Here is a 25,109-nt window from a genome sequence, read left to right on the forward strand (position 1 = left end):
TAAACAGCAGTTCTTTAAAATAGGAGTCCACGTAAAAATGCCTATTGACACTTCTGCAGGAAGACATTTACTCCAGGAAGGAGCAGGAACTGTCATTTTCTCCCTGTGGAAAGCTCTTCTTTGGTGTATCAGTGGTTCTCAACTCTCAACCTGGCAGCACATCAGAATAGTTGAGAAGATAAGAGAGAGAGATGTATAATAGCCCCAAACTGGAAACAACCCAATGTCCACCATTAGGACAATGGATAAACAAGTTGCAGTACATACATGCAATGGAATAATAACAAGCTATTGATATGAATGAATGAATCTGAAAAACATTAGCTGAGTGAAAGAAGCAAGACACTAGGATATGTACAGTATTATTCCATTCATATGAAATTCTAGAGCAGGCGAAACTAATCCATACAAACAGAAAGCAGATTAGTGGGTGTCTAGGACTAGAGATGGAGACTGATTGGGAAGAGGCATAAAGGAATGCTTTGGGGTGATGGAAATGTGGTAGTATATATCCATTCGTCAGAACTCATTGAAATATACACTTAAAATGTATGTAGGGGCTTCCCTGGTGGCGCAGTGGTTAAGAATCCACCTGCCAATGCAGGCGACACGGGTTTAAGCCCTGGTCCGGGAAGATCCCACATGCCGTGGAGCAACTAAGCCCATGCGCCACAACTACTGAGCCTGCGCTCTAGAGCCCGCGAGCCACAACTACCGAAGCCTGCATGCCTAGACCCCGTGCTCCGCAACAAGAGGAGCCAAAGCAATCAGAAGCCCGCGCACCTCAACGAGGAGTAGCCTCCGCTCACCGCAACTAGAGAAAGCCCACGCGCAGCAACAAAGACACAACGCAGCCAAAAATAAATAAATGAATAAATAAATTTATATTTTAAAAAATGTATGTAAATTATGCCTCAATAAAGTTGATTTTAAAAATATAGATGTTCAGCAAATATCATATATTACGCATATATGTGGAACCTAGAAAAATGGTACAGATGAACCGGTTTGCAGGGCAGAAATAAAGACACAGATGTAGAGAACAAATGTATGGACACCAAGGGGGGAAAGTGGCAGGGGGTCGTGGTGGGGGTGGGATGAACTGGGAGACTGGGATTGACATATATACACTAATATGTATAAAATAGATAACTAATAAGAACCTGCCATATAAAAAAATAAATAAAATTCAAAAATTCAAAAAATACATATATAGATGTTCAGGATTCACCAGAGACCAATTGTCAAATTCTCTGGGCTGGGACCTGGCCATAAGCATCACTTAAAAGTTTTCCAGGTGGTGACAATTTGCAGCCAGGAATGTGAGCCACAAGACTCTTCCTGTCCTCAAGGCATGGGGATGAGTTTGGAGGACAGGTGTGCAATTCTCGGTCCCTTCCTGGAAGAGGAGAGAGGAGGGAGTATCTGAAAGAGAGGGAGAACAACAGGGACAGGTGTGGGCAATTTATCCAACCCTCTGCCCCAGTAGGTCAGAGACTTCAGGATTCAGATCTCACCTTATTTTTTATCTTCTCTCCTCTTCCCCTGGCTTCTGGGGCTCCAGGTGAGGTCCTCTAGCCTAGAAGGAGAAGGCTTGGGGTTTGGGAACTGGGGCTGGAGACCAAATCTCCTCTCCCTCTCTCCACGCAGCCTCTCCGGGAGTACCAGGGAGTCTGTATCCTCCCAGGTTCATGCTGAGGGCAGATACTGAGCACAAGCCCCCTGTAATAACTCCAAGAGTTTGGCCAGAAAAAGATGGACACGTCTCTGAGGGTATCCTTCACAGGGTGGACAAGGGCCCCAGCCAGTCACCAACAGCCAGGACCCCAGGGGATCCAATAGGCGCTGTAGCCGGAACACAGCAGTCTCCATGGATGGGCCCTCCTCAAACCCAATCACAGACAGTTCCAGCCAGAAGCAGCCTAGAGCCTCAGCAGGACACACCTGTGGGGACAGAATGATCTGGTGTCTCTGGGCAAGGGCTGATCTCAAGTCCTCATCCCCACAATTTCTGACTTGTGGCCTGGGACAAGCCCCTTCACCTCTCTGAGCCTCAGTTTCCTCATCTGTAAAGTGGAGCTCTGAATAATCCCTACCTTCTACCTTCACTGGAAGTGCACCTGTGTAAATTAGAAAAAGACACTCCTTCCTTGAAGTACTTCTAAGTGCTGATTTTGTTAGAACAAGATACTTTACTGCCGTCTGCTGGAAATTGACAAATATATCCAGGATGAGAATACTGTCCTTGTAGATGTGGGATTCTTGTGCAGTGTACACCTTCACAGCCATACACGATGGCCTTGCTTATCTCAGAGGGTCAGTGTGAAGAGTAATTAGGCGAATATATTGACCAGTACCCGGCACAGGGTAAGCACTATATAAGAATAGCTGTGGGGGCTTCCCTGGTGGCGCAGTGGTTGAGAGTCCGCCTGCCGATGCAGGGGACACGGGTTCGTGCCCCGGTCCGGGAAGATCCCACATGCCGCGGAGCGGCTGGGCCCGTGAGCCATGGCCGCTGAGCCTGCGCGTCCGGAGCCTGTGCCCCGCAACGGGAGAGGCCACAACAGTGAGAGGCCCGCGTACCGCAAAAAAAAAAAAAAAAAAAAATGAAGAATAGCTGTAATCATCACCATCATCCTTTGTTGTGATTATGTGCCAGTCACTGTAGTAGGTGTTGGAGACAGCAGCGAATAAAATATATTTGTTGGACGTCCCTGGTGGCGCAGTGGTTAAGAATCCGCCTGCCAATGCAGGGGACACGGGTTTGAGCCCTGGTCCGGGAAGATCCCACATGCCACGGAGTAACTAAGCCCATGCCCACAACTACTGAGCCCAAGTGCCACAGCCACTAAAGCCTACAGGCCTAGAGCCCGTGCTCTGCATCAAGAGAAGCCACCGCAATGAGAAGCCCGCGCACCGCAACGAAGAGTAGCCCCGGCTCCCTGCAACTAGAGAAAGCCTGCGCGCAGCAATGAAGACACAACGCAGCCGTATATATTTGTCAAGGCTGGGGTGGGTCAGGAGCTGGACAGCCAGAATACCAGCCTGCCTGTCTCCTGGCCTTAACATGTGCGTGTTTTGAGCCTAGTGGATTCTCCCTAAGCTTCCAACTTCAGTAAGGAGCTAATGAGATACTCACCAAAAGATCATCTGCGGTGTAAAGAGTGCCATCATTTTTGATTCCTTACAATGGCGGGGTAGGGAGTAAAATCAGATCTTGGTGGGGCGGGGGAGACTGACCCTTCCTCAAACATGCCCCCCACCCACTCCCTAACTAGCCTGCCCCTGTCTGCTGGCTCTTCCCTCCTTCCTCACCGGCAACTTCATGATGGCAATGAGGAAGTAGAAAGTCTCCCTTGGGCAGAAGGGTGGTCCTAGGCCTCCCAAGGGCAGCACCAGCAGGAGGATGGTCCAGAGAGGCCACAAGGGCACCCTGCCCACCCCCAGACTTTCTCTGGTTCCGGCCTGGGGTCCTGGAAACAAGAGGTACAGAGAGTGGGAGCAAGTTGGAAAACTGGAATAGGTGAGGGGAGTTGCCCCCTTTCCCTCCCTTCCAGCTTTACTCAATCCACAGATACCCAGGAAATGTACTCCAAGAGGTTGGGGGAGATGCTGACCCTAAAATAGGGAGGACCTAGGTCAGGGGACTCCCAGACCCCCTTCTTTCCCCCCCACCCAAGATACCAGACTTAGCAAGGCTATGAGGATCACCGTGGAGAGACTGGAGAGTTTGGAAGCTTCCCCTGCCCCCCAAACCGGCCCATAAGGCATTACAGAGTGTGTGAAAGTGTGTGCATTCTCTGGCCTGTCTTCTCATTGGAAAACACCAGCGTTAGGCTTTATCTGTGTCTGCAGGTGCATATTTGGGAGTCTCTGCTCTGCTTTCTACTTCTATTTCTGTTGAAAGTGTCTTGGAATCTTCGTGCCTGCCTGTACCTCCCGGTCTTCTTTCTCTGAGGGTTGGCCTCTCTGCCTCTGGATCTCTGTCACTTGTGTCTCCTGGCTCTATCTCTGACTGACCTGGTGTCTCTCTTCTTTTTCCTCTCCTCTGTTGGTCCCGTCTTTGCCTTCTCCTCCATGTGTGCCTGTCTCTCTCTTGCGCTGTGTATCTGTCCGTGGGTCCCTCCAAGTCAGCCTCTGCGTCTTCCCTTCCTCTCTCCCCGGGCCCTGGCTCCTCTCCCTCTCTCACCCTTTAGGAGCTGGACTCGGAGCTACAGGATCCTCCCTCCGGCCCCAGACCCGCCCACCAATCTCCACCCTGTCTTGGGCCCTCCAGGAGCAGGTGAGCCACCACACCCCTTTGCACCTTGGACTCCAGACCCAGTGCTGCCAGAGAAACTGAGGCAACGGTGGGCTCCCTGCAGCTCTGAGAGGAAGCTCTGGGCTAGGAAGGGAGCATCCTGAATGGTGGGGAGCCAGGGAGCTACCCAATCCTGAGGTTCCTCTGATGGGCTGGGGGGACTGGGGATAGAGAAGTGGTCCCCAGCCTTTTTGGTACCAGGGACCGTTTTCGTGGAAGACAATTTTTCCAAGGACCGGGGGTGGGGGTGAGGATGGTTTCGGGATGATTCAAGTGCATTACATTTATTGTGCACTTTATTTCTATTATTATTACATCAGCTCCACCTCAGATCACCAGGCGTTAGATCCTGAGGGTTGGGGACCCCAGGGATAGGGAATTGTGTGGGAGGGGCCTAGAGAGGAGGGTGATTTGGGGGGGTCTGGAGAAAGAGGGTTCTCAGATACTCTGAAGAGTAGAATTTTGGAGCGAGGGTCTCCAAGGAGTGGGGTATTCTAGTGGGGAGGCAAATTTCAGGGGAGACAACTGCTGGGGAGAGGAGGCTCTGAAGGGAAACAAATTCTTGGGAAAGGTAGATTTTGAGGGAGGGGGCTCTAAAAGTGATGAAGATTTTGTGAAAACGGGTTCTAGGGGGACAGTTGCGGGAAAAGCGTTTTGGGGGAAAAGGAACTTCTGAAGAAGGGGGATTCTAGGGGTTCTATTATTATTACATCAGCTCCACCTCAGATCACCAGGCGTTAGATCCTGAGGGTTGGGGACCCCAGGGATAGGGAATTGTGTGGGAGGGGCCTAGAGAGGAGGGTGATTTGGGGGGGTCTGGAGAAAGAGGGTTCTCAGATACTCTGAAGAGTAGAATTTTGGAGCGAGGGTCTCCAAGGAGTGGGGTATTCTAGTGGGGAGGCAAATTTCAGGGGAGACAACTGCTGGGGAGAGGAGGCTCTGAAGGGAAACAAATTCTTGGGAAAGGTAGATTTTGAGGGAGGGGGCTCTAAAAGTGATGAAGATTTTGTGAAAACGGGTTCTAGGGGGACAGTTGCGGGAAAAGCGTTTTGGGGGAAAAGGAACTTCTGAAGAAGGGGGATTCTAGGGGTCGTGGGTCTGAGGAGAGAAAGATTCTGGGGAGAATTACGGCGGGGGGAAAGGACCCTGAGTGGAGGGAGATTCAGGGAAAGAGGGAGTCTAGTGTGAGGATTCTGAGGAGGGGGATTTGGGAGAAGACCTCTTAGAGAAGAATTCTGGCAGGAGGAGACTCTAAAAGAAAGGAAGTTCTGGTGAAAGCCAGATTCTGGGGTAGGGGGCTCTAAGAGGAAAAGGATTCTGGGGGGACTCTCCAAGGAGGTGGGTTCTAGGACGTAGGGGGAGTCTGAATCCTGCCAGGTTTCTCGGAAGGGAACTCTAAAGAGGAAGAAGATTGCGTGTCGATGATAAAACAGTAACACAAACCTCCTTCGAAGAGGGTGATAATCAGCTGCGTATGGGAGCGGAGGGAGGTTATTAAAGAGCCTAAATGCAAATGAGAACTGGTGGTGACCAATGAGGACCAAGGATGTGAATTACGGCTTGCCTTCACCCTTCTCTGTCAGCCCCCGACGCCCTTCAAGCCCCGCCCCTTCCGCTCCCGGGTCCCGCCCCCTCCGCTCTCTGGACCCACCTTCCCGCCGCCAATCCAAAGCCCCGCCCACGAGCCGTAAAGCTCCCTCCTGTCGTGAACGTGAGCACAACGCGCCTGCGCAGACCCTGAAAAGCAGCCAGGGTGACCCCGCGTTTTCCTTTTCCGGTTGCGGCGCCGCGCGGTGAGGACCTCCTGTGAACGCACGCAGCCATGCCGTCCAAGGGCCCTCTGCAGTCGGTGCAGGTCTTCGGACGCAAGGTGAGCCGGGCTCCCGATTAGGGGCGAGGGGAGGCCTGGGTCGGGGAGAAGCTTGTGAGCAGGGGTCTGGGGTCGACTTGGGAGCCGGGGCCTGGAGCTCATGTGTTCCGTTGTTTTCCCTTCGCTTTCCACAGAAGACGGCCACGGCCGTGGCGCACTGCAAACGAGGTAACGGCCTCATCAAGGTGAACGGGCGACCCCTGGAGATGATCGAACCTCGCACTTTGCAGTACAAGGTACCGGAATTGAGGATGGTTGTTTGGGTTGAGTGGAGGGTTCTGGAGATGGAGATGTTGGAATAAGTGGGTTTCTGGAGTTCGTCGATCTTGGAAGCTGAAGGGTCTGGTGTCAACAATGGGACGTTTAGAAGCTGAGTAGGGGACAGAAAAATGGGGTATTTGTCGATGAATGGAGTCGGGTGTTGGGGGTTCAGGCGATGTTATAAAAGCTTGAATTGAGAGTGAAAACGTGGATGTTGAAGATTAAGCAGTTGCTTAACTGGGTTATTTGGAAGCTCACTCAGTTTTGGGGACCGGATGGCATGGGGATTACCCAAGTTTATGTGGTCTGATTTCTTTCAGTAAGTTAATGGGGGACACAAGGTTGTTTATATCTTAATGTTTTGACTTTTAGAGTAGTATACACTCTCCAACAGTAGAAATCAATGTTGTATTTTTCGAAACATTGTGATTAAAGTAGGGTTTGAATACTGTACATACTCAATAAGCATTATAAGAACAAGAATTTGAGTTTGTTGGGCTCGGCTGTGAAAGGAGTTCCTCCCCTCCCTGTCTGAGCCTGTTTCTTTTTTTTTTTTTTCCCTGAATAAAGTTTTATTGGAAGGTCTCAGTTTCTTTGGCTCAGAATGGAAAGAGATCCGAGTCTGATTTCTGCCTTTTCTAGCTGTGTGATTTGAGGCAGTAACTTACCTTTTCTGTAAAATAGGAATAATTCCTACCTTGGAGGGCTGTTGTGAGGGTAAATTGGATTCTCCTTGCTTGGTTGTTGGTGTGTGTGAGAATGCATTTGTTAATTCTATTGCTTTTAAAGGTGAAGAATAATATCTCCGTTGCAGGGTTAGTTAAAACTTGATAAGGTGGTGTCTTAGATTCCTTTGTATAGCAGATAATTGAGTATTGTGGCTTATTCTTACTGTCAATTTATTCGAAGGCTTTGTGTGTGCAGCCTGTGTTGAGTGTTGGAGAGAAATCAGTGACCCTGATGGCTTCAAGGCCTGCCCTCACAGAGCTCCCAATCCAGTGGGGGAGACACATTGGACCCCAATACCAGACACTGCTCCAAAGTAGTCAGAGCTGGCGTAGAGGAGCCCAGAGAAGGTTTCTGGCTCAGTCCTGGGTGGAAAGGTCAGAGCAGGGTTGGGGGAGACTTGTGAGCTGAGGCCTGAAGTAGGTAAAACAAAGTAGGGTTATAGCATAGTTGTAACTTTTCTGGAAATCTGTGAGGCTCAAAGGGGGGGCACAGAGCTCAGGTGGGGAAAGCATGTGACATAGCTCAGGAGTGGCTCTTCACTGTTTGGGGCATCCTTGGTGGCTGCAGAGGTTTTCCTTAGTGTTGGGCTAAAGTGCCAACATTCCAAGAATCAGTCTTAAAGATAGGTAGTCTGATGTCCAGAGGGAAACACAGAGGAGGGAGCCCAGCTCAAATTTCAGGTTGCCTTCAGCAGTCTCTTCTGTCTTGGAAACCTCCCTGCTCTGCTGGCTGTGCAGAGTGCCTTGAGTAACAGCCCAATCCTCTTCCACTAATACTTTGAGGCCAGTGGTGGCTGAAGCTGCTTGGAGAGAGCTGTGGAGGAATGTCCAGCGAGGTGGCTTGGCTGCCCAGGTTGTGATCTAAAATCCTGTCATGCTTCCTGTTGCTCTAGCTACTGGAACCTGTTCTGCTTCTGGGCAAAGAGCGATTTGCTGGTGTTGACATCCGTGTCCGAGTGAAGGGTGGTGGTCACGTAGCTCAGATTTACGGTGAGTCCCAGGAATTGGGCACAGGGGTGGAAGGTGGGTCCTACCCTCGGGTGTTCCTAAAGCTGATGTACCTTTTTGGTGTGTGTGTTTCTTTCTCACAGCAATCCGCCAGTCCATCTCCAAAGCCTTGGTGGCCTATTACCAGAAATGTGAGTGAGGGTGGGTCCTTCCCATCAGGTGGGTGGGGGCAGGTCAAGGTTTAGCTCTGGCACTCTTGCATTTAGTCACAAAGAGCAGGAGGATACTTCCTGGCATATCTAAATCTTCACCCATACTTTAATCCCCAGACGTGGATGAGGCTTCCAAGAAAGAGATCAAAGACATCCTCATCCAGTATGACCGGACGCTGCTGGTAGCTGATCCCCGTCGCTGCGAATCCAAAAAGTTTGGAGGTCCTGGTGCCCGTGCTCGCTACCAGAAATCCTACCGATAAGCCCATCGTAAAGATCAGGGTTCACCTTTATAATAAAAATGTTATGGGGTTTAAGGTTTCAAGGACTATGCTGTGGCCTTCTGTGGTGGTCTTTGTCTAAAAGGAATGCAAGAGATGCCCCAGAAGCCTTTCTAGAGGCTACCACTCGGGGTAGGAGATGGGTTGGGTTGGAGAGGCTGGTGGGAGCAGACCTGGTCTCAGTTTCTGTGCACCTCCAGTAGAGTCCAGTGTGTTGGCACAGCTGAGGTGGGCGTGGTTCTAGGTCATTGGTTGTGTGGGGTATCCTTGTGAGTTTGTTTTTTTTTTCCAATCTTTTTGCTGGTGTTTTATTTATTTATTTTTAAATATTTATTTATGTGGCTTTGCCGAGTCTTAGTTGCGGCATGTGGGATCTAGTTCCCTGACCAGGGATCGAAGCCAGGCCCCTTGCATTGGGAATGTGGAGTCTTAACCACTGTGCCACCAGGGAAGTCTCTTTGCTGTTTTAATGACATGTCAGAGAAGAGCAGGGGAAACGTGTAAGATCAATAATCTTTACTACAAAGTGAGGCGAAACTGCTTGGATGGAGTCTTTTAAGTCAGCAACTAAGAGCCATCCATGCCCGTGTTGGGGAAGGAATTTTTCTTAAGGCCAACCTGTAGCGTAGATGGGATTGAGATTGGGGCAGGGGGCTGTAATCACCCCATTGTGGATGGGCGCATGATTTCCCCGACTGGCCGCATCCTTCGGGATGTCAACAGTAACTCCTGAGAAAGTCTGCCGCACCCCCAGTGGCCTCCTTAAAGCAGGTCCCAGTTATGCTCAGTGTGGTGACTGTTCTTGTGGGCCTGGGAACATACAGGTCTGAGGGCTTGTTCATCTGTTGTATCTGCCATGGGATGATAATAGCTGACCTAGGTGGGCTCTCAGTTGCTACCACTGGGCTGCAGAGATGATAGAGCACTTGCATCGTGGAAGAAAGCTCTGTGGGATGATGGCCCTCGTTTATGCATAGGCAAGTGTTGTTCGTGAATTTAGTTGCCTTCAGTTTCTTTCCCCATTTTTAAAGGAAGCTAGTGAACATCATTGGGGTGGGAAGGGCATCTGTGTGCTTCCATACCAGCCTTTGCAGCCAACCTGGATACTTAAGCGATCTGCCCCCAAGTGGGCTTCCTCACTACTCCCCCTGCTCAGAGTACTGGCGAGAACATCATTACACACTTAATCAAGGAGTAGTTTCACACATTTTCTTTATAAAAGAAGGACCTTGGGATTTACTGGCTAGTTGCCCTTTTCGTATGTCTGCCCTACCAAAACCGTAGCCAGATGTGGCCGCCAAGCTGGGCTGCACTGACGAGGACATTGTCACTGACAGGCAGTTCTGTGGGACAGCCCTGGTGTACAGAGAACATATGCAAATAAAGTGCTTACAGGTGGAGAGTGGGGTTGCTTGAGCTCCAGCTGGTTGCCAAGCTAAGTGTTTACAACATCCCTGTGAGGTTGGTGACAGGCAGGTGTCTTCGTGTTAGCTGGTGAGAAAGTCAGCCTAGTGGCTAAATAACTACCTCACCAAGTTTTGCACTGGAGCTGGAGTTAACTCGGGTTAACTGGGTTTGGCTGGCATTAACCTAAACATCCCAAGGAGGGCAGCAGTGTCCCAAAGAAGGCAGTGGACAGCTGCCCTTTCCCTTTTCCAGCCTGTCGTAACTGCAGCCCTAAAGACAGTTTACAAAAGGCAGGCTGTAGTAGACCAGCAAGAAAGGTATTCCTGAGGAGGCGTTGGAGCTGGGGTCACGAAGCAGAGGTAGGAGTTGGGCAGGCAGGAGGAATGGAATTCAGGGGCAGGGAGTAGGAGGGGCCGAGGCAGGCCTAATGCCCAGGGTTTTCCCACGGGGTCCAGAGACCCCCTTACTGAGACTCCTAGCCCCCTCCCAGAGGCACAGCTGGGACGCATTGGAGTGGCTGAGGGGGCTTTTGCCTCCTTCCTCACTCCAAGCCTCGGAGTAGACAGCCTCCTTCTTCCTCCCTGCTGCCTCCTCAAATACCGGGAATTCCGGGCACCGCTGGGAGCCCAGGCCGGGCTGGGAACTTTCTTTCAGCTGGGAATGTGCAGCCGGGGGCGGAAGAGGGGAGGGCCAGCCTCAGTCCTGACCTTTGTTGGGAGGCTGCAGTGGAGCAGGTCCAGGCTAAGAAGCCCGACTCAGCCCAGGCCCTGGTATATGGCATGGTGACCACTCAATAACTGAATGGAAGCCAGCAGCTAACGCTTGCCGAGCCAGGACTTATCAGTTTACCCAGCTAATGACCAATCAGCTGGGGCCTTTGGAGCACCAGGCTGCAAGCCCCTTGTGGGCAAGGAACTGTTCCCTGTCGCGCCCCCAGTGACAAGAATAGCGCCTGACGCACTCAAGTAAAAGCGCCGACGGGCTTGGCGGCGTGGATGGGTCCCCGCTCCGCCCCCTCCCACTTGTCTGGGCAAGTCCCTTATCCTCTGTGTGCCTCAGTTTCCTCATCTCTGAAGTGGGGAGTAAAAATCATCCTCACTTGCCTTTTAGGGATGTGAGGACTCAAAGTGAATGAGTTCAAATAAAGTGACTAATGCCTGTGGTATGCAGTTAGTAGTAACAGCATTTTTTGTTGTTGCTGTTAATTGTTAAAACCAGATTCTTAGGCTCCTGCCTTGGAGGTTCCCATTCCATGGGTTGGGACTAGATCCTGGGGCATCTGATGTGAACAGTGCCTCGGTGAGTCAGGCTTAAACACATCTGGGAAGTAAGGATACGCTCACTGAAACTTTACGATGGTCCTGCGAGGCAGATGCTGCTGTCCTCATTGTACAGGTGAGGAAACCCAGGCTCGAAGGGAAGTTAACACACCAAGTACTAGAAAAGCTGGGACTTCAACTCAGCCGTGATGCTGTGGTGTCTCAGAATTCCAGGGAAGACTAAACAGATGCACTAAAGCACAAGAGGTTAAGGGTTCAATAAAAGCAGCTAATATTACCAAAGAAACTGCTTAAACTGTGCTGCTCACCGGGCATACCACTGCTGGGAGGGGGCCAGAACGATCTTCATATAAAAGCCTTTGTCCCTAAGACCTGAATTACTTTGGGGTGTGGGGGCATATTGAGGCACTGTAGAGGTCCCCAACTAGAGAGAGGGGGTAAAGCGATCTGATACAAGAACTGGAATACTTAAGAGGGTGGAGAGTGGTTGCCAAGAGAAATAAGGCAGATGTGGGACACTTCTGCCAGAACCCCGAACCTGATCCATTTTGGCGTTAGCAGGGAACCGTCTCTGAAATTTTGTAGTACCAAGACCCAGAAGAATCCAATTAAGGAGGGATGGATGGAAAGAGATTAAAATGGTTGGATGGATGGTGGCAGAGATGGTTAAGTGGATGGTTGGCTTGATGGATTAGGAGATGGTTGAGTGATGAGGTGTATGAATGAATGGACATAGATGGGAATATGGAGGGACAAATGGATGAATGGAGAGAGTTGGTTGGAGGAGATGGACAGGTGGGATGATAGATGAGTGGATTGACGGAGGAACGGGTGCTAGATGGGGGGTGGGGTAGGATGATGGATGACTAGGGTAGAGAAAGTTGAATAAAGCAAGACATGGGTGGGATGATGGGTTGGAAGACGGACAGAGGCAGATGACGGAGAGATAGCCGGGTGGATAGAATTGGCCAAGCAGATGAGAGGGATAGGTGATGGTGGGACACATCAAGTGGATAAACTGCTAAGGGAATGAATTTTGAGGGGTGTGCTTGGGAAAAAGCTTCTTAACTTGGCCTTCCTGGATAGGCATCAAGCAGTTCATAAATCCTCTAAAATCATACACCAAACTGTAATGGGTCCAGTCTTCAGTAATTCTCAAAGGAGTTTGAGATTCCCCAAATTTTCAGAACAACTGATTTGTGCTGTATCAGACCTCCCCATTCACTGTTGTCTTCTGTCATCCCCCACGGCCCCCAGAATGGGGAAAGATACATAATTTCATAATATTAATTAACAAAATATTAATGACATCCCCTTCCCCATCCCTGTTGGGTTAATCCAGGTTAAGTAATAAGGCCCATTCGCCAAAGACTCCAGGTGTTGGAAAGCTGTGGCAATTTTTAGACCTGTGTTCAGCGTCTGGACTTCCAGGTGAATTCTGAGGGTCTGTGGCATCTGGCTGAAGCCTCTGCTTTTCAAGAAGCCCAACATCCTGGCTCACATGGGGAAAGGGGCATCGGGGGCCCCCTGGGCTCTGCGAAGGCCCACCGATTCCTGGGGGGTTGCCAAGAGAGCAGGGTGGTTCAACCGGACCTGGGCCTTGGCTGGCTGTAGCCGCCTGCCACCCCCGACATGGATGTTGACCGTGGTGGCATAGCTGAGCCTCCTGGCTGGGGGCGCTGGGGGTTGAGGCTGGGGTGGCGGTGAAGGTGCCCGTGACGTGGGGGCGGAGGAGGACCAAGGGCCCCGGGAGGCTGGGGGAGCCTCTCCTCCAGGCCCTTGCCGCCGTGCCAGGCTCTGGCTGATGTATGAGGCTGCCAGGTATCTTGAGAGGGCAGCTGCGTTGGAGCCCAGGAGCTGCCGGGTTGCGAGTGGGGGGCTGTGGGGTGGGCTCAAGTCTGAAGACTCTGACCTGGCAACGTGAGAGACCGCGTGGCCTCCTTGTTTAGACAAAACCACCGTGGTCTGGACTCGGGTGGGTAACAGGCCCTGAATGTCCCGAGGGCCTCCTCGCTCAGGCAAAGGCGGGGCAGCTGGAACATGGTCGTTGGTGAGGCTCTTCTGCTCCAACAAAGGTGTCAGTTTCTGAACCTGGAGGTCTGTGAGGCTTTGCTCCTCAAGCAGAGGCACAGCAGCTGGACCCTGGACGTCCGGGAGGCCTCCCTGCTGGGGCAAAGGTGGGAGGGCTTGGACCTGGGTGTCCGTGAGGCCTTGTGGCTGCGGGAAAGGTGTGGCGGCTGGAACCTGAAAGTGTGGGAGGTCCTGGGGCGAGGACGGCAGAGTGTTGGCTGGGGTCTGATGGTCTAGGTGGCCTCCAGGTGCAGGCAAAGGTGAGGTACCCGGAACCTGAATGTCGGGGAGGTCATGTTGCAAGGGCAGTGGGGTGTCAGCTGGGATCTGAGGGTCCAGGCTGCTTCTGTGTGTAAGCAAAGGATTGACGCCTTGGCCACAGGCAGTGGCTGGGAACCGAACATCCCTAGAATCTCCTTGCTTCGCTGACGGGGTGTTGGTCGGGCTCTGGCTGTCCAGGTGGCCTTCTCGCTTGGGCGTAGGAGCGGCGGCTAAAACCATGACATCGGAGCAACTTCCCCGCTTAGGCAAAGCTGGGGTGATTGGAACTTGGATGTCCACGTGGCATCCTTGCTCAGGAAAAGAGGTGGTAGATGGAACCGGTATATCCACGTGGCCTCTATGCCCGGGCAGAGGAGTAGTGGCAGCTGGAACTTGGATTTCCGGGTGGGCTTCTTGATCCGGCAGAGTTGTAACAGCTGGCACCTGGCCGTTGGGGGGGCCTTCCTGCTCGGGCAAAGGTGTGGTGGCTGGAATCCGGGTATTCCAGAGGCCTCCTTGCTCAGGCACAGGGGTAGCAGCTGGAACCTGGATGCCCAGATAGTCTTCTTGCTCAGGCAAACTTGAAACATTTAGACCCTGGCCGTCCAGGCAGCCTCCCTGCTTAGTCACAGCTGTGGCAGCTTGAACCTGGGCAGCAGGGCTTAGGGGGACAGATTCCTGGGCACAGGTCAGCGGGAAGGCCAGCTCACATACGAGCACATGTCCAAAGGCGGGCAGGGGCCCTGTATGCAAAGAAAGGTGGATCGAGTTAGGACGGATGCCCCCACATGGGCTGCGTCTGCCAACCACATACCTGGACCTCACCTGGCTCAGCCTGCTCACGGGGCAGGCAGGGCAACAGCTGCGGCTGGGCCAGAGCCCGTGGCCGGCGGCGGGGGGCGTTGGCTGATGCCCGGGTCTCAGCCCGCTGCATCTGCTGGATCCGCTCGCTGTAAAGTCGGGCCAACTCTCGCACTCGGGACGCTGACCTCTCCGAAGTTGGGGCTCCTGCCTTCCCGCTTCCGCTGCCTCCACTTAGATCTGAATCTTCCAGGATCAGCAGTGGCTCTGGGAAACCTGGCCGGGCCAGCTGCCCCTGGTCCAGAGCCTGCCAGGCGCTCCGGATTTCTGAGCAAGAGCGGAACTCCAGTTCCTCCGGGAATCCCTGATCTTGGGTGACATCCCGGGGCTGGCCATCTGGGTATGATACTCCTTCATCCTCCTCTTGCCCTGCCCTGCTTTCTGAGGAGGGCTCTCCCAGTTTTCCAGAACTGCTTCCAGGGAAGAGTTCTCTCCTGGTGGCTAGAGCCTCATCCGGCTCCTGCAGAGGTCCCTGGAGCCAGGAGTCACAGGGGAGGGTGGGAGAGCTGGAAAGACTAGGAATGTCGGGGACACTAGGTATGGCTGGAAGGCAGGGCATTTCAAAAACACTGGAAATGTCAGAGAGACTGGGAAGGCGGGGCATTTGGGGAATTTCAGAAAGGCGGGGAATTTCAGGGAGGTTGGGTACATCAGGATTTTTGGAAAGGCTGGGAATGTCAGGAATTTCAGCCGCACTGGAACTTTCGAGCCCCTCTAGGACGTGGAGTGGGGAAGGGCCCCGTTCATCCATATCCAGCTCTTCTTCCTCCTCCTCTTCTGAAGAGTCCCGGCTGGGCAGGGCTTGGAATGCGAGGGTGTCACTGTCGCCTGGCACCTGGGAATCTCCGGGGAACTTGGGAATGTCATGGGGGTGTGGCTGTAGTGGGCACTGAGGAAGAAGCCAAAGGTATCAGGGTGGGTTGGACCCCCTGACCCCCAGGCTGTGCCTGCCCAGGCCCAGAGCCCCAAGGACACCGTGAGGGGATGGCCGGCTCACCCCTGGATCCCGGAGGCCTCTTTGGTTCAGCAGCTCCAGGATTTCTTCAGTGATTGAGGTCCCAGAGGGGTCCAGCGAGGGGGGCCCAGTGTCCTCCAGGTCCTCAGGGGGTTCAGAAGCTGGAACTGGTGGCAGAGGCTCTAAGGGCGGGTAGAGCTCCCCCTCACTGCCAGTGTGCTGCGAGGAAGCAAAGGAGGGAGGACAGGAGTCCAGGGCCCCATCCCCCTCCTCCCTCAGACGGAGGAATCCAGTCCCCAGCCCCCTTCTTCTTCAGACCCAGCACTTTGGAACCCGAGCTCCCTCCTCCCTCAGACCCAGGAGTCCAGGACCCAAAACAAACCCTGTCCCAGGATGTTTCTCACCTTGAGTCTAGGCTTAGCTGGGGATGAAGAGATGAGAAAGAGAAAAGAGTGAGATGTAAGAACAAGTGTTATGCCTTGTCATTGACGAGCTGCCCCTATCACCCCTCCCTCACGAACTCTGGGCATCCCCGGGAACAGACAGACAGACAGACACGGACCAGGCTGGGGTGGGTGGTCCCTCACCGTTCTGTGGAAACATGACGTAAGGGTCCTTCAGGGGCTCTGGAGGGAGGACACAGTGATGTCAGGGGCCAGGTCCCACCTGATGCCTAGTTCACTTTTAGGTGAAGGGTACTCACCAGACTGTCTGCGGCCACGGCGGGTAGTGGTGGGTCCTGGAGGTGGAGCTGTGGGAGAGGCGGATCAGAACCGTGTTAGGAGCCCAGCTCCAGGCTTCTGGGGGAGGAGTGGAGGGCGGGGGAACTCAGGGTTCCATCTCTTTTACCTGTGTTCCTTCGTCCAGGGGTGAAACTTCTAGCATCTCGAGGTCGGGGAGACCCAAGTGGAGGTGTCAGGGGCTCTGGGATAGACTTACTTTTAGGAGCACCTGCAGGGAGAGATTTGGGGCTAATACTTTACTTTTTCTTACTTTTTCCTCTACTGCCACATCCTCCCAACCCAGGGCCCCAACTCACAGTGCAGGCTGTTTTCAAGGAGAACTTGTTTTGCCTGAAAGAGACAAGGATGAGGGATGAGGGGGCTGGTCCCTGAGCGCCCCAGTCACGGTCCTATTAAAGGGTGCTGCTACATGTCAGGTGCCTCACATGACTGATAATGACTAATCCTCACCGCCACCCTATGAGGTCGGTGCTGTCATTCCTCCAGGTGAGGAAACTGAAGCCAGAGAGGTTAGATTACTTGCCTAAAATCACAAAGCACGATGTGATGGAGCTGGGACTGAAACCCAGGCAACGTAACGCTGCAGTTTAACTATCATGTTCTAAGACGGCACCCCCTGCACTCAGGGTTTTTCGGTGTTGCTGGGGGAGGGGAGTCTCCAGCACCCTGAGGACCCCCCGCAGTGGCAGGAGCTGTACCTTGGCAGGGATGGAGGCGGGGTGATTCTCAAAGAAGAGGCGCTGGAGACAGTGAATCCACAGCCTCTTCTCTTCTTGGTTCTTGGCCTGGGGGTGGGGTGGGGGTGGAATGGGGAGCCAGGGGTGAGGTCTAGGGACTGGGGGGATCCCTGCCCGCCCAGCCCCACCCTCTGCTCACCTGGAGCAGGTGCCTGTGCTTGGGAATGGTCAGATCGGACACCTTGAACCCTAGAGGGTCTCGAGGGCTCTCGCTCACGCTCAGGTTGCAGCACTGGATGAGGGGCAGAGGGGAGGCAAGTTCAGAGGCCTCAGACTCATCCATGTGCCCCTCGTGGGTATCTGGGTCCCTACCCCCTAGAAAGATGTCCCCTTTCCCCCTGTCGACCCTCCCCACCAGGCTGGGCTCAGCTCTCCCTCACCAGCCCTCCCCCGCTCATCTGGATCAAGAAGACGTGCCTGCCCATGAGGATGCTTATCTGGTGGGCAAATCCAGGTCCTCCCCCTCCAGGCCCGCACCACCCATGCACGCCACTGGCCTCACCCCTCCTTATTAAACCCTGCCCCCTCTCCTCGGACTCAAGTAAACGTGGCCCTTTTAAGCTGGGTTGTCCCTCCTTGCGGATCCTGCCCCCAGCCTTTAGGTCTACAGGTACGCATGTATAGAACATACCTGGCACGTAACATTCTGGCCCTGCCCCATCCCTGAACTCACGAAGATGTGGCCCTTGTATGTGTATTCTGGTCCCCGGCGCTTGGCCACGAGCAGCATCCGTGAGAACAGAAAGAGCAGCCGTTCACCCCCTCGAAGTCGGGGGCCGCCCCCTCCACCACCTCGGAACGCACCCTCCAGCACCAGCTCGCCAAAAGCACTGAGCTCCGGACCGGTCCAGCCACCCAGCCGCCGCTGCACCTCCTGCCGGGACCACGCCGGATGCAGCGGGCACAGGAACACACCGGTGGGCGGTGCACGCGCACCAACACGGGGGCCGTTAGCAACCAGACTGTGCTGTCCCAGCCCGCCCTCCAAGGCACGGACCGACCCCCCGCAAAGGCCCTCACGCCCGCTCCCCCCCGTGCCGCTGGTCCCAGCCCTCTCCCAGGGGTCACCTGGAGGCGCGCAGCATGCTCCTGCTTGCGTTTCATGTCATTGATGTACCAGGCGACCGCTGTCATGGACACGATAGCCTCCTCCACCATCTCGCGGCCCCCGGCGTCTGGGCCCTCCACCCAGTGCTTGCCTAGCTCCTGGAGGGCAGCCGCCAGGCACCCAGGGAGTGGAAGAGGAACAGAGGAAGAAAGAATGACGAGGATAAGAGAGAGAGAGAAATAAAGGCAGGGGCAGAGACAGAGAGAGACAAACAGGCAAAGACAAGAAGTGAAATCAGCTGGCGCCAGCCCCCACTGCCAGCAAGACCCTGCCTCAAGCACCGGCCCAGTTTCTAGGGACCGGATGCCTCCTCCCCAGGCCTTGCCCAACTCGTCCAGGGTCCACTCTCCAGATGCTCCACCAAGTGGCCAATGGACAGGACCTTGCCCCTCCCCAAGCAGCCCCCCAGGGGCCACAGCTGACCTGCAGCAGCAGATGGTACTTGAGGATGCGCTGAACAGGCTTCAGCAGGAAGCTCTGCAGGGGCAGTGAGTGGTGGAGCTGGGCCTGGCGCTCCTGCAGCCACAGGGCTGCCGGCGGAGACACTGACAGCTCCCGGAGCAGGGCCAGGGAACTGGGGGCACAGCACAGGTCAGGGGGACTTGCAGGTACAGTGGGCAAGGCTGGGCAGGGTCAGGGAGTGGCCAGGGTTTTGGAACCCTCAGGGGCCCGCCAGGGTCAGGGTGGGTTAGGGAGAAGGTGCACGCTGTCACGGTATGGCAGGGCTTGGAGCTGGATGGGTTGGGGTGGAGGGAGCTTGGCTGGCACATCAGCTCGTGGGCACAGCCTGGGGCCCAGCAGGGGCTCCTCGGCCCTCACCTCGGGTAGTTCATGCAGTACAACGTGTAGATGTCAAAATCCTCACTCTGTGGGCAGCAAGGGAGTCAGGGAGACCTCAGTTCCCGACTCCCCATGACCCCCCCCACCACGCCTAGCCCAGGCCTGCTCCCCCCTTACCCAGGCCCCAGCCCAAGCCCTCGCCTCACCCTCTGCACGAAGCACTCGGCGATGCCCCCGGCACTGCTGCTGCCCTCCAGGTCCTCCAGGAGCTCGCTGTGGAGGGGAGAGGAAGGGTGAGGGGCTGCCCTGCGCCCCCAGCCCCACATGGGAGGACACCAGGAGACTGGGGCCTTGGTGGCTGCCAGGATCTCTCAAGGGATGTCATGTCCACACGAAGGGTCCTCTGATCGCGACATGGGAGACTGCAACCTGCTCAGACTTTGTCCTTGGTCAGCGTTACATTCCTCGGCCTTTACAGGGATCCATTACATCCCTGGGACGTTTCATGGCACAACCCAGGGAGAGGGGTGTCAGGATGCTCAGAACTGTGATGATCTTAAGATCCCACTGTGACCCCGAGATCTTATCGTGACTCACAAACCTCCTGCAGTAACTTTAAGTGTAATTAGGGAATTCCCTGGTGGTCCAGTGGTTAGGACTCCGTGCTTTCGCTGCTGGGTCCGGGTTCAATCCCTGGTTGGGGAACTAAGATCCCGCAAGCCAAGCAGTGCGGCCAAAAAAAAAAAAAAAAAAAAATTAAGTGTAATTAGGTGTCATCAAGACACCCGGTGTCATGCTCCTTGGACTGAGTGGCCAACCATTCTGGTTTGTCTGGGACTGAGGGGTTTCCCAGGATGAGCTGGTCACACAGACGCTCACACTGTCATGATCCTCAGGCCCCACACAAGCCTTGGATTCATCGCGATCCCGGACCTGACACAGCGATAGCCCCATCTCGCTGCCTGGACCCATCCCGATATTTGGACCTCATCTGGGCCCTCAGGCTCCCATCCGCCTCACTCCGCCACCACTCTGGATCCTCACTCCCCATCGTGATCCCTGCCCAATGTCATGACGCCCCGTGTTCCAGCCTGGACAGGGCACTGTGGGGTGCCAAGGTTGGGGTTAGAACACAGCCCGCCTCCCCGACCCCCCCGAGCCAGCGCTGCTGCCCATCCCACCCGTCCCTGACCTGCTGAACTCGTAGATGTCCTCAATGTTGGCAAACAGCGTGCCCACCTGCTCCGCGCTCAGCCCCAGGACCCCGCCGTCCAGCAGAGGGCCCAGGTAGTCCTGTGGGAATGACTGGGGTTACAGGGGTGGAGGGGCTGGCCTGGGTCCCCACTGCACTTGGGTGCCCACCCGCCTCACCTCCACGATGCTGCGGAGGTCCCGGACATAGGCCCGCTCCGTCTCCACGATCTCACGGGCCACACGCTCCAGCCTCGAGGGTTTCGCCGAAGCTGGGGTCCCCACGGGCGACAGATGCAGGCGGATGGGGGGCCCTGGAAGGGGCTCTGGCCTGGAGGCCAAGCAGGCTGGGGTGGGCCCCGGAGCCGGGTCCCCCTCTGAGCCCACTGTGCTCAGGGATGTGGAGCTCCCAGAACCTCGGGGGGAGGCCATGGCGGGGGTTGCAGGGGCTGCTGAGGGTGTGGAAGAGGCGATCAGGGGGTCTCCCCAACTGAGTAAGTGCGCTTAACCCCCACTCTCACCCACCCCTGCTTAACAGCTCTCCCATGGGCTCCCTGCTCCCCTCACTGTGCCCTGTCCTCTCCCATCAGGGTCCTCTTTGGACTGCTGGCCTCCATTCCTTGAATCCACCTCCATGTGTCATCCTGGGAGAACTTCATTAATTGGCCTGACTCTGTCACTCCCATGAGTATAACCCCATTCCTGCCCTCAGGGTAAAGTCCAGATTCCTCAGATCCACAGGGACCTGTGCAAGGTGGCCATTAGAGACCTTTCCAGTCAGCTCTCTTCCCGAGACACACCACTTCTTACCCTCTGGACTCCAGTCACACTCAGCTTCTTCCAGTTACTCAAATAAGCAGCCTCTTCTCACCTCTGTGCCCCCGCACATACTGTTCCCTCTGTGCAGAACACTCTTCCTTGCCTCTCTCAACTCATTCCTCCTCATCTTTCAAGTCTCAGTTTAGATGTCCCCTCCTCCAGGAAGCCTCCCTGGACCTCCCAGATTAAGTTCCCACAGCCCCCCGGGCTTTCCTCATCCCAGCCCTGACCACTCTATGCTGGGCTTCCCCTCTGGACTATCATGGTATGGGGATGGGTCCATCTCCCGGACCAGACCTGGAGCTCTGCGCATGCAGGGCTGGGGCTGTCTTGGTCAGCCTGTGTTGCCAGCACTGGGTCAGCCCCAGAGCGTTGCAGTGTCTTTCATGAAAGAATGAATGCCCAGCAGGCTCCACCCCTCCCTCACAGGCTCACCTGTCCGAGTCTCACACACGGCTGCACAGTCACACACTTCACCTCTGCGGCCGAGGCTAGGGCTGGGTTTGGACAGGCCCAGTCCACGGGCTCCTTCGGGCATGGCTGAGTGGCTCAGCGGCTTCTGCAGAAAGACCCGCTTCCTGGATATCGGGACCCCATAGGCCTCCCTGCCCCCCACGCTCAGAGGCTGGGGGCTGAGAATGAACAGTGTGGTCTAAATCCTGGGAGGGGGCCCTGGGAGTAACTATTGGGGGAGACAGAGGCAAAGTGATAGAAAGAGGGGAGCAAGGAGAGATAACACTGAGAAAAAGATGGAAAGGGTGAGACAAAAGAGTAAAGCGAGCGAAAGAGTCGTCCAAGCTGTGAGTCTGGTGTGTCTGGGGCCGGAGGCTCAGGGATCCTGGGAACGTTTGGGCTCTGGCTGGAGCCGAGGGCGAGGGGCAGGGCTGGGAAAAAGCCGTGGGCGGGAGGCCGCGGGGTCCCAGGGGAGGGCGGAGGAGGCTGGGGGACCGGATGCCAGGGTCCTGCAGACGGCTCCCTCCCCCGCGGAGGTCTGCGAGTTGGGGCGCTGGCCCTGAGTTCTCGACCCCCTCCAGCCAGTCCCTCCGCGATCCGCTCACTGTTCCCACCGCCGCAGTTCCCCTGCAGCGCCTCCCCACACCCCTCTAGCCCCCAACTCCCGCCAGCTCCTCCGCTCGCCCCCCGCCGGCACGCCCCCTCATTGTTCAGCGGCAGCCGGCGCCGCCCCCTCCCCCAACCCGTCGGGGCCCCTCGCCTCCCCCCTCACCTCCCGGGGAGTCTCCAGCCCCGAACCGAGGCAGCCCAGTTCCTATTCGACCCTAGCACGGTCCCCGGGGAGGCTCAGAGCCGGGACTCCTGGGTCTCTGCAAATCAGGGGTTTGAACTTCGGGCTCTCAGGATCCGGGAACCAGAATCCGGGGTCTCTCGGAGAATGGGGTGCAGTGGTCCAAATTTCTTTGGTCCTCTAAATGGAAGATGCTGGGGGCCTCGACTCTTGAGTCTCAGATAGGGGTGCTGGGAACCCAAATTCCTGAGTCTTCTAGATGGGGCCGTGGGGTGGGGGGGCCGGATTCCTTAGTTCCCCTAACTCTAAGAGCAGGGATTAAACCTCCTCCAGGAGGGAGCGCAGGGAGCCCCAAATTCCAGGGTCCTCTTGAAGTAGTTGGCGCTTCAACCCCAAACGGGCTGGATGGGGCGCTAGGAGTCCGTATCCCAAGTTCCTCAAACCCCGGGAGTTCTGGGCTCAGCTTTCTGGGAAACTCTGGAGGGAATCTCCGGTCTAGGATCCTAAATTCTTGGAAACCGGGTGCAGGAAGCTCGGCCTCCAGGGTCGCGCGGCGCTGATGTCCCGGACTCCTAGCTCCTCCAGGAGGGGGCGCTGGGCACCTGGATATCTGGGGTCCGCTAGCCTGGACGCTGGGGCCTGGGCTTCGGGGTCCCTCAGGATGCGGTGCAGTTTCGGGAGGCTGGAGTCTGCGACTGTGGACCCCTCAGGCTCCGGGATGGGTGGCGTCGGCTCTGGCGGCGGCAGCGCCACATACATCTGTGGCTGGAGAGCCCGGTCCCAGCAGTGGGGCGGGGGGGGCGGTCGCCTGGGGCTTCCCCTCCCCCCAGCCGCCCGGGCTCATATCCTGTTCCCGCCCGCAGGGGGGAGGGGCCGCCTTCCGGCCGGCCAGCCAGAGAAGGGTTAAGACCCCGCCTCTCTGGCTTCTGAATATTCATGAGAAGGCGAATCCCAGGCAGGCTACACCCCCACATTCCAAAAGCCTCGCGGACTTTTCCCTTTTACAGCAAGAGCCTTCCAGGCGTGAGAATCCGGAACTGGTAACGCACTTTCTCCTATTGGCCAATCCAAAGATTCCTATTTGTATATGCAAAGACGAGGCGGAGCAGTCCATCAAGGTCACGTGGCCAGAAATGACTGAAAGACCCCGCGGCGCAAGGGTGCGGCCGAAGCTCCAGTGGCGCAATCGGTTAGCGCGCGGTACTTATATAACAGTGCGAGCGGAGCGATGCCGAGGTTGTGAGTTCGATCCTCACCTGGAGCAGTTTTAGTTTTCTCTTGCCGGTTTCCATAAATTTATGCATCTTATTAGTCAACCCCAACATCTACATCATTTAAAAGAATAAACGTTTCGGTCTCCTGAATTTTTAAGCTGGGAGGAATCCTGGGACTCTGGTGACGATCTGTTAGGGAGTGTTTTCTGTTGTGGGGAGGTGCCGTTTTCCTCTTGGTCACCAGGGGGTGGTATTGCCTCTTAGATGCCTGGGAAATTGAGTCTGCAAATCAGTTTAAGACTCTTGTAGGAGATGTGTCAGGCTGTGGGTCCTCAGCAAACTGCCTATGTGATACTGTCTCCTTCTCCATCTTTTTCTGTCTTGGATTACCCCCCCTCCAAGTTTTATTGAAATGTAATCGCCGTATAACATTGTATTAGTCCAAGATGTACAAAATAATAATTTTAGATATGTATAAATTGTGAAATAATTACCACAATGTTTAATTAACATCATTACTTCACACAGTTACTATATTTTGTGTGTGTGTGTCTTGGAGTTTTCTCTCTTTCTCTCCCCATTTCTGAATCGATTTATTGATTTTTTTCAAAAAATTCTGAAGCTTGTGACCACTATGTGACTGGTTCCTGTTTAGGGTTTAGGTGTGAGCGATACAGCAGTGAACAAGACAAAGTCAAAGTCCCTGCCCCTGAGGATCTGACATTCTAGTGGGGGAGGAAGATTGCTATAAACATAAGATCTAAGTACATTTTATATGTTAGGTGGTGATAAACATCTTGGAAAAAGTAGAGCAAGGTAGGGAGGATGGGGGTTGCAATAATAGTAGTCAGGGACCATCTCACTGAGGAAACATTTGAGCAGAGACCTGAAGAAGGGGAGTAAGCTGTTGGGATACCTGGGGGAGTATTCCAGGCAGAGGGAACAGGCAGTGCAAAGGCCCTGTGGCTGAAGTATGGCAAATGCACTGGTGGAAGCCAGAGTGACTAGAGCAAGAGTGATCAAAGATGAGAGCCAGGCTGTGTAGGCTGGTGAGGACTTAGGACTTTGGCTTTTATGTGATCTGACTCAGGTGTCATGACAGCTTCCCTCTGGTTGCCTAGTGGGGGAGTGGGGAAGAGACTGAGGGTAGGGGCCTGAGCCAGGAGACCAGGAAGGGGCTGCTATGATGGTTCAGGTGGGAGATGATGCCCGATAGAACCAGGGTGGGGGCCAGAGGAGGAGGCAGGAGGGTGGATTGTAATATCTCTTTAGAAGGTGAATCAGACACGGCTGACGTTGAATTGGGGTGTGGGTTTGAGAAAAGAGTCAAGAGGAATGACTCTCAGGTGTTTGGCACTGGTAGCTGCTGCTAGGTGCCATTTTCGCAAGTGAGGGTTTGTTAGTTCATTTGTTTCCAAGGGGCAGAGAATCTGTTTTTCGCAAAGGGAAGGACCAGAGATGTGTTACTTCTTGTTCTTTCAGTGCCTGTGAATGTCTGCGTGGCTTGCTCTTCCTCTCCAACGTCTTTGGGTTTCTGGGTTTCTCTCTCTCTCTTTCCCAAACCCCCTCTCCAAGTATGGGGACCTGAGCCCTTTCCCAAAACGGGGCGCGGGGGTGGGGGGTGCTTCGTGGAAGAGGAGATCAAAGGTCAGGGCCTGCCAGTGGGCGAGGAGAGAGGGCCAAGGAGGGCCGAGAGGTCAAGGAGGCATGAGGAGGGGAGGGGAAGAGGAGAACACTCGCAGGAGGGAATGGGGTGAAGAGAAGTGGGGTGAAGAGGGAGGTGGAACCGAGGGGATGAGGAGTGTGGCAGGGGAAGGAATGGGTGGAGAGAGAAGGAAAG

General features: G+C 54.8%; 2 protein-coding genes and 1 non-coding gene across 8 annotated transcripts; 2 read left to right on the forward strand and 1 right to left on the reverse strand.

The window, feature by feature from the left end:
* The first annotated feature begins 6,020 nt into the window (after positions 1-6,020).
* RPS16 (ribosomal protein S16) lies at positions 6,021-8,644 on the forward strand. 2 transcript variants are annotated; one of them, XM_007114487.4, is made up of 5 exons: positions 6,021-6,170; positions 6,305-6,406; positions 8,053-8,149; positions 8,251-8,298; positions 8,437-8,644. In XM_007114487.4, exons 1-5 carry the CDS (start codon positions 6,123-6,125, stop codon positions 8,580-8,582), a joined length of 441 nt encoding a protein of 146 aa, XP_007114549.1. In that variant the 5' UTR covers positions 6,021-6,122; the 3' UTR covers positions 8,583-8,644. The 2 variants fall into 2 exon arrangements, with proteins under 2 accessions (XP_007114549.1, XP_007114548.2); XM_007114486.4 differs by having other exon boundaries at positions 8,053-8,298.
* Positions 8,645-8,734: 90 nt separating this feature from the next.
* PLEKHG2 (pleckstrin homology and RhoGEF domain containing G2) lies at positions 8,735-23,711 on the reverse strand. 5 transcript variants are annotated; one of them, XM_028484492.2, is made up of 19 exons: positions 22,038-23,710; positions 21,248-21,371; positions 20,174-20,442; positions 19,995-20,095; positions 19,009-19,075; positions 18,842-18,888; positions 18,446-18,596; positions 17,983-18,120; positions 17,588-17,788; positions 17,054-17,146; positions 16,876-16,962; positions 16,474-16,507; positions 16,284-16,385; positions 16,138-16,185; positions 16,022-16,060; positions 15,839-15,855; positions 15,477-15,653; positions 14,444-15,368; positions 8,735-14,361 (listed from the first exon to the last, which is right to left on the reverse strand). In XM_028484492.2, exons 2-19 carry the CDS (start codon positions 21,348-21,350, stop codon positions 12,785-12,787), a joined length of 4,176 nt encoding a protein of 1,391 aa, XP_028340293.1. In that variant the 5' UTR covers positions 21,351-21,371; positions 22,038-23,710; the 3' UTR covers positions 8,735-12,784. The 5 variants fall into 5 exon arrangements, with proteins under 5 accessions (XP_028340293.1, XP_007114553.2, XP_054938566.1 ...); XM_007114491.4 differs by having other exon boundaries at positions 20,174-20,445; XM_055082591.1 differs by lacking the exon at positions 16,022-16,060 and having other exon boundaries at positions 20,174-20,445; positions 22,038-23,711.
* Positions 23,227-23,319, forward strand: TRNAI-UAU (transfer RNA isoleucine (anticodon UAU)). Its single transcript is given in 2 exon segments — positions 23,227-23,264; positions 23,284-23,319. It is a non-coding gene; the product is annotated as a tRNA-Ile (tRNA).
* Positions 23,712-25,109: the final 1,398 nt, after the last annotated feature.

This window comes from Physeter macrocephalus, unplaced genomic scaffold (assembly GCF_002837175.3).
Source record: "Physeter macrocephalus isolate SW-GA unplaced genomic scaffold, ASM283717v5 random_195, whole genome shotgun sequence".
NCBI lineage: Eukaryota > Metazoa > Chordata > Mammalia > Artiodactyla > Physeteridae > Physeter > Physeter macrocephalus.

Bases quoted from the DNA above. Each gene is read 5' to 3' on its own strand.
- RPS16 (XM_007114486.4), top strand. From the start codon at position 6,123: ATGCCGTCCAAGGGCCCTCTGCAGTCGGTGCAGGTCTTCGGACGCAAG. The intron at 6,171-6,304 runs GTGAGCCGGGCT...CGCTTTCCACAG, and splicing joins TGCAGGTCTTCGGACGCAAG to AAGACGGCCACGGCCGTGGC. The intron at 6,407-8,052 runs GTACCGGAATTG...CTGTTGCTCTAG, and splicing joins CTCGCACTTTGCAGTACAAG to CTACTGGAACCTGTTCTGCT.
- PLEKHG2 (XM_007114491.4), bottom strand. From the start codon at position 21,350: ATGCCCGAAGGAGCCCGTGGACTGGGCCTGTCCAAACCCAGCCCTAGC. The intron at 20,096-20,173 runs GTGAGGCGGGTG...TCATTCCCACAG, and splicing joins ACCTCCGCAGCATCGTGGAG to GACTACCTGGGCCCTCTGCT. The intron at 15,369-15,476 runs GTGAGCCGGCCA...CTTCTTCCTCAG, and splicing joins GAGGCCTCCGGGATCCAGGG to TGCCCACTACAGCCACACCC.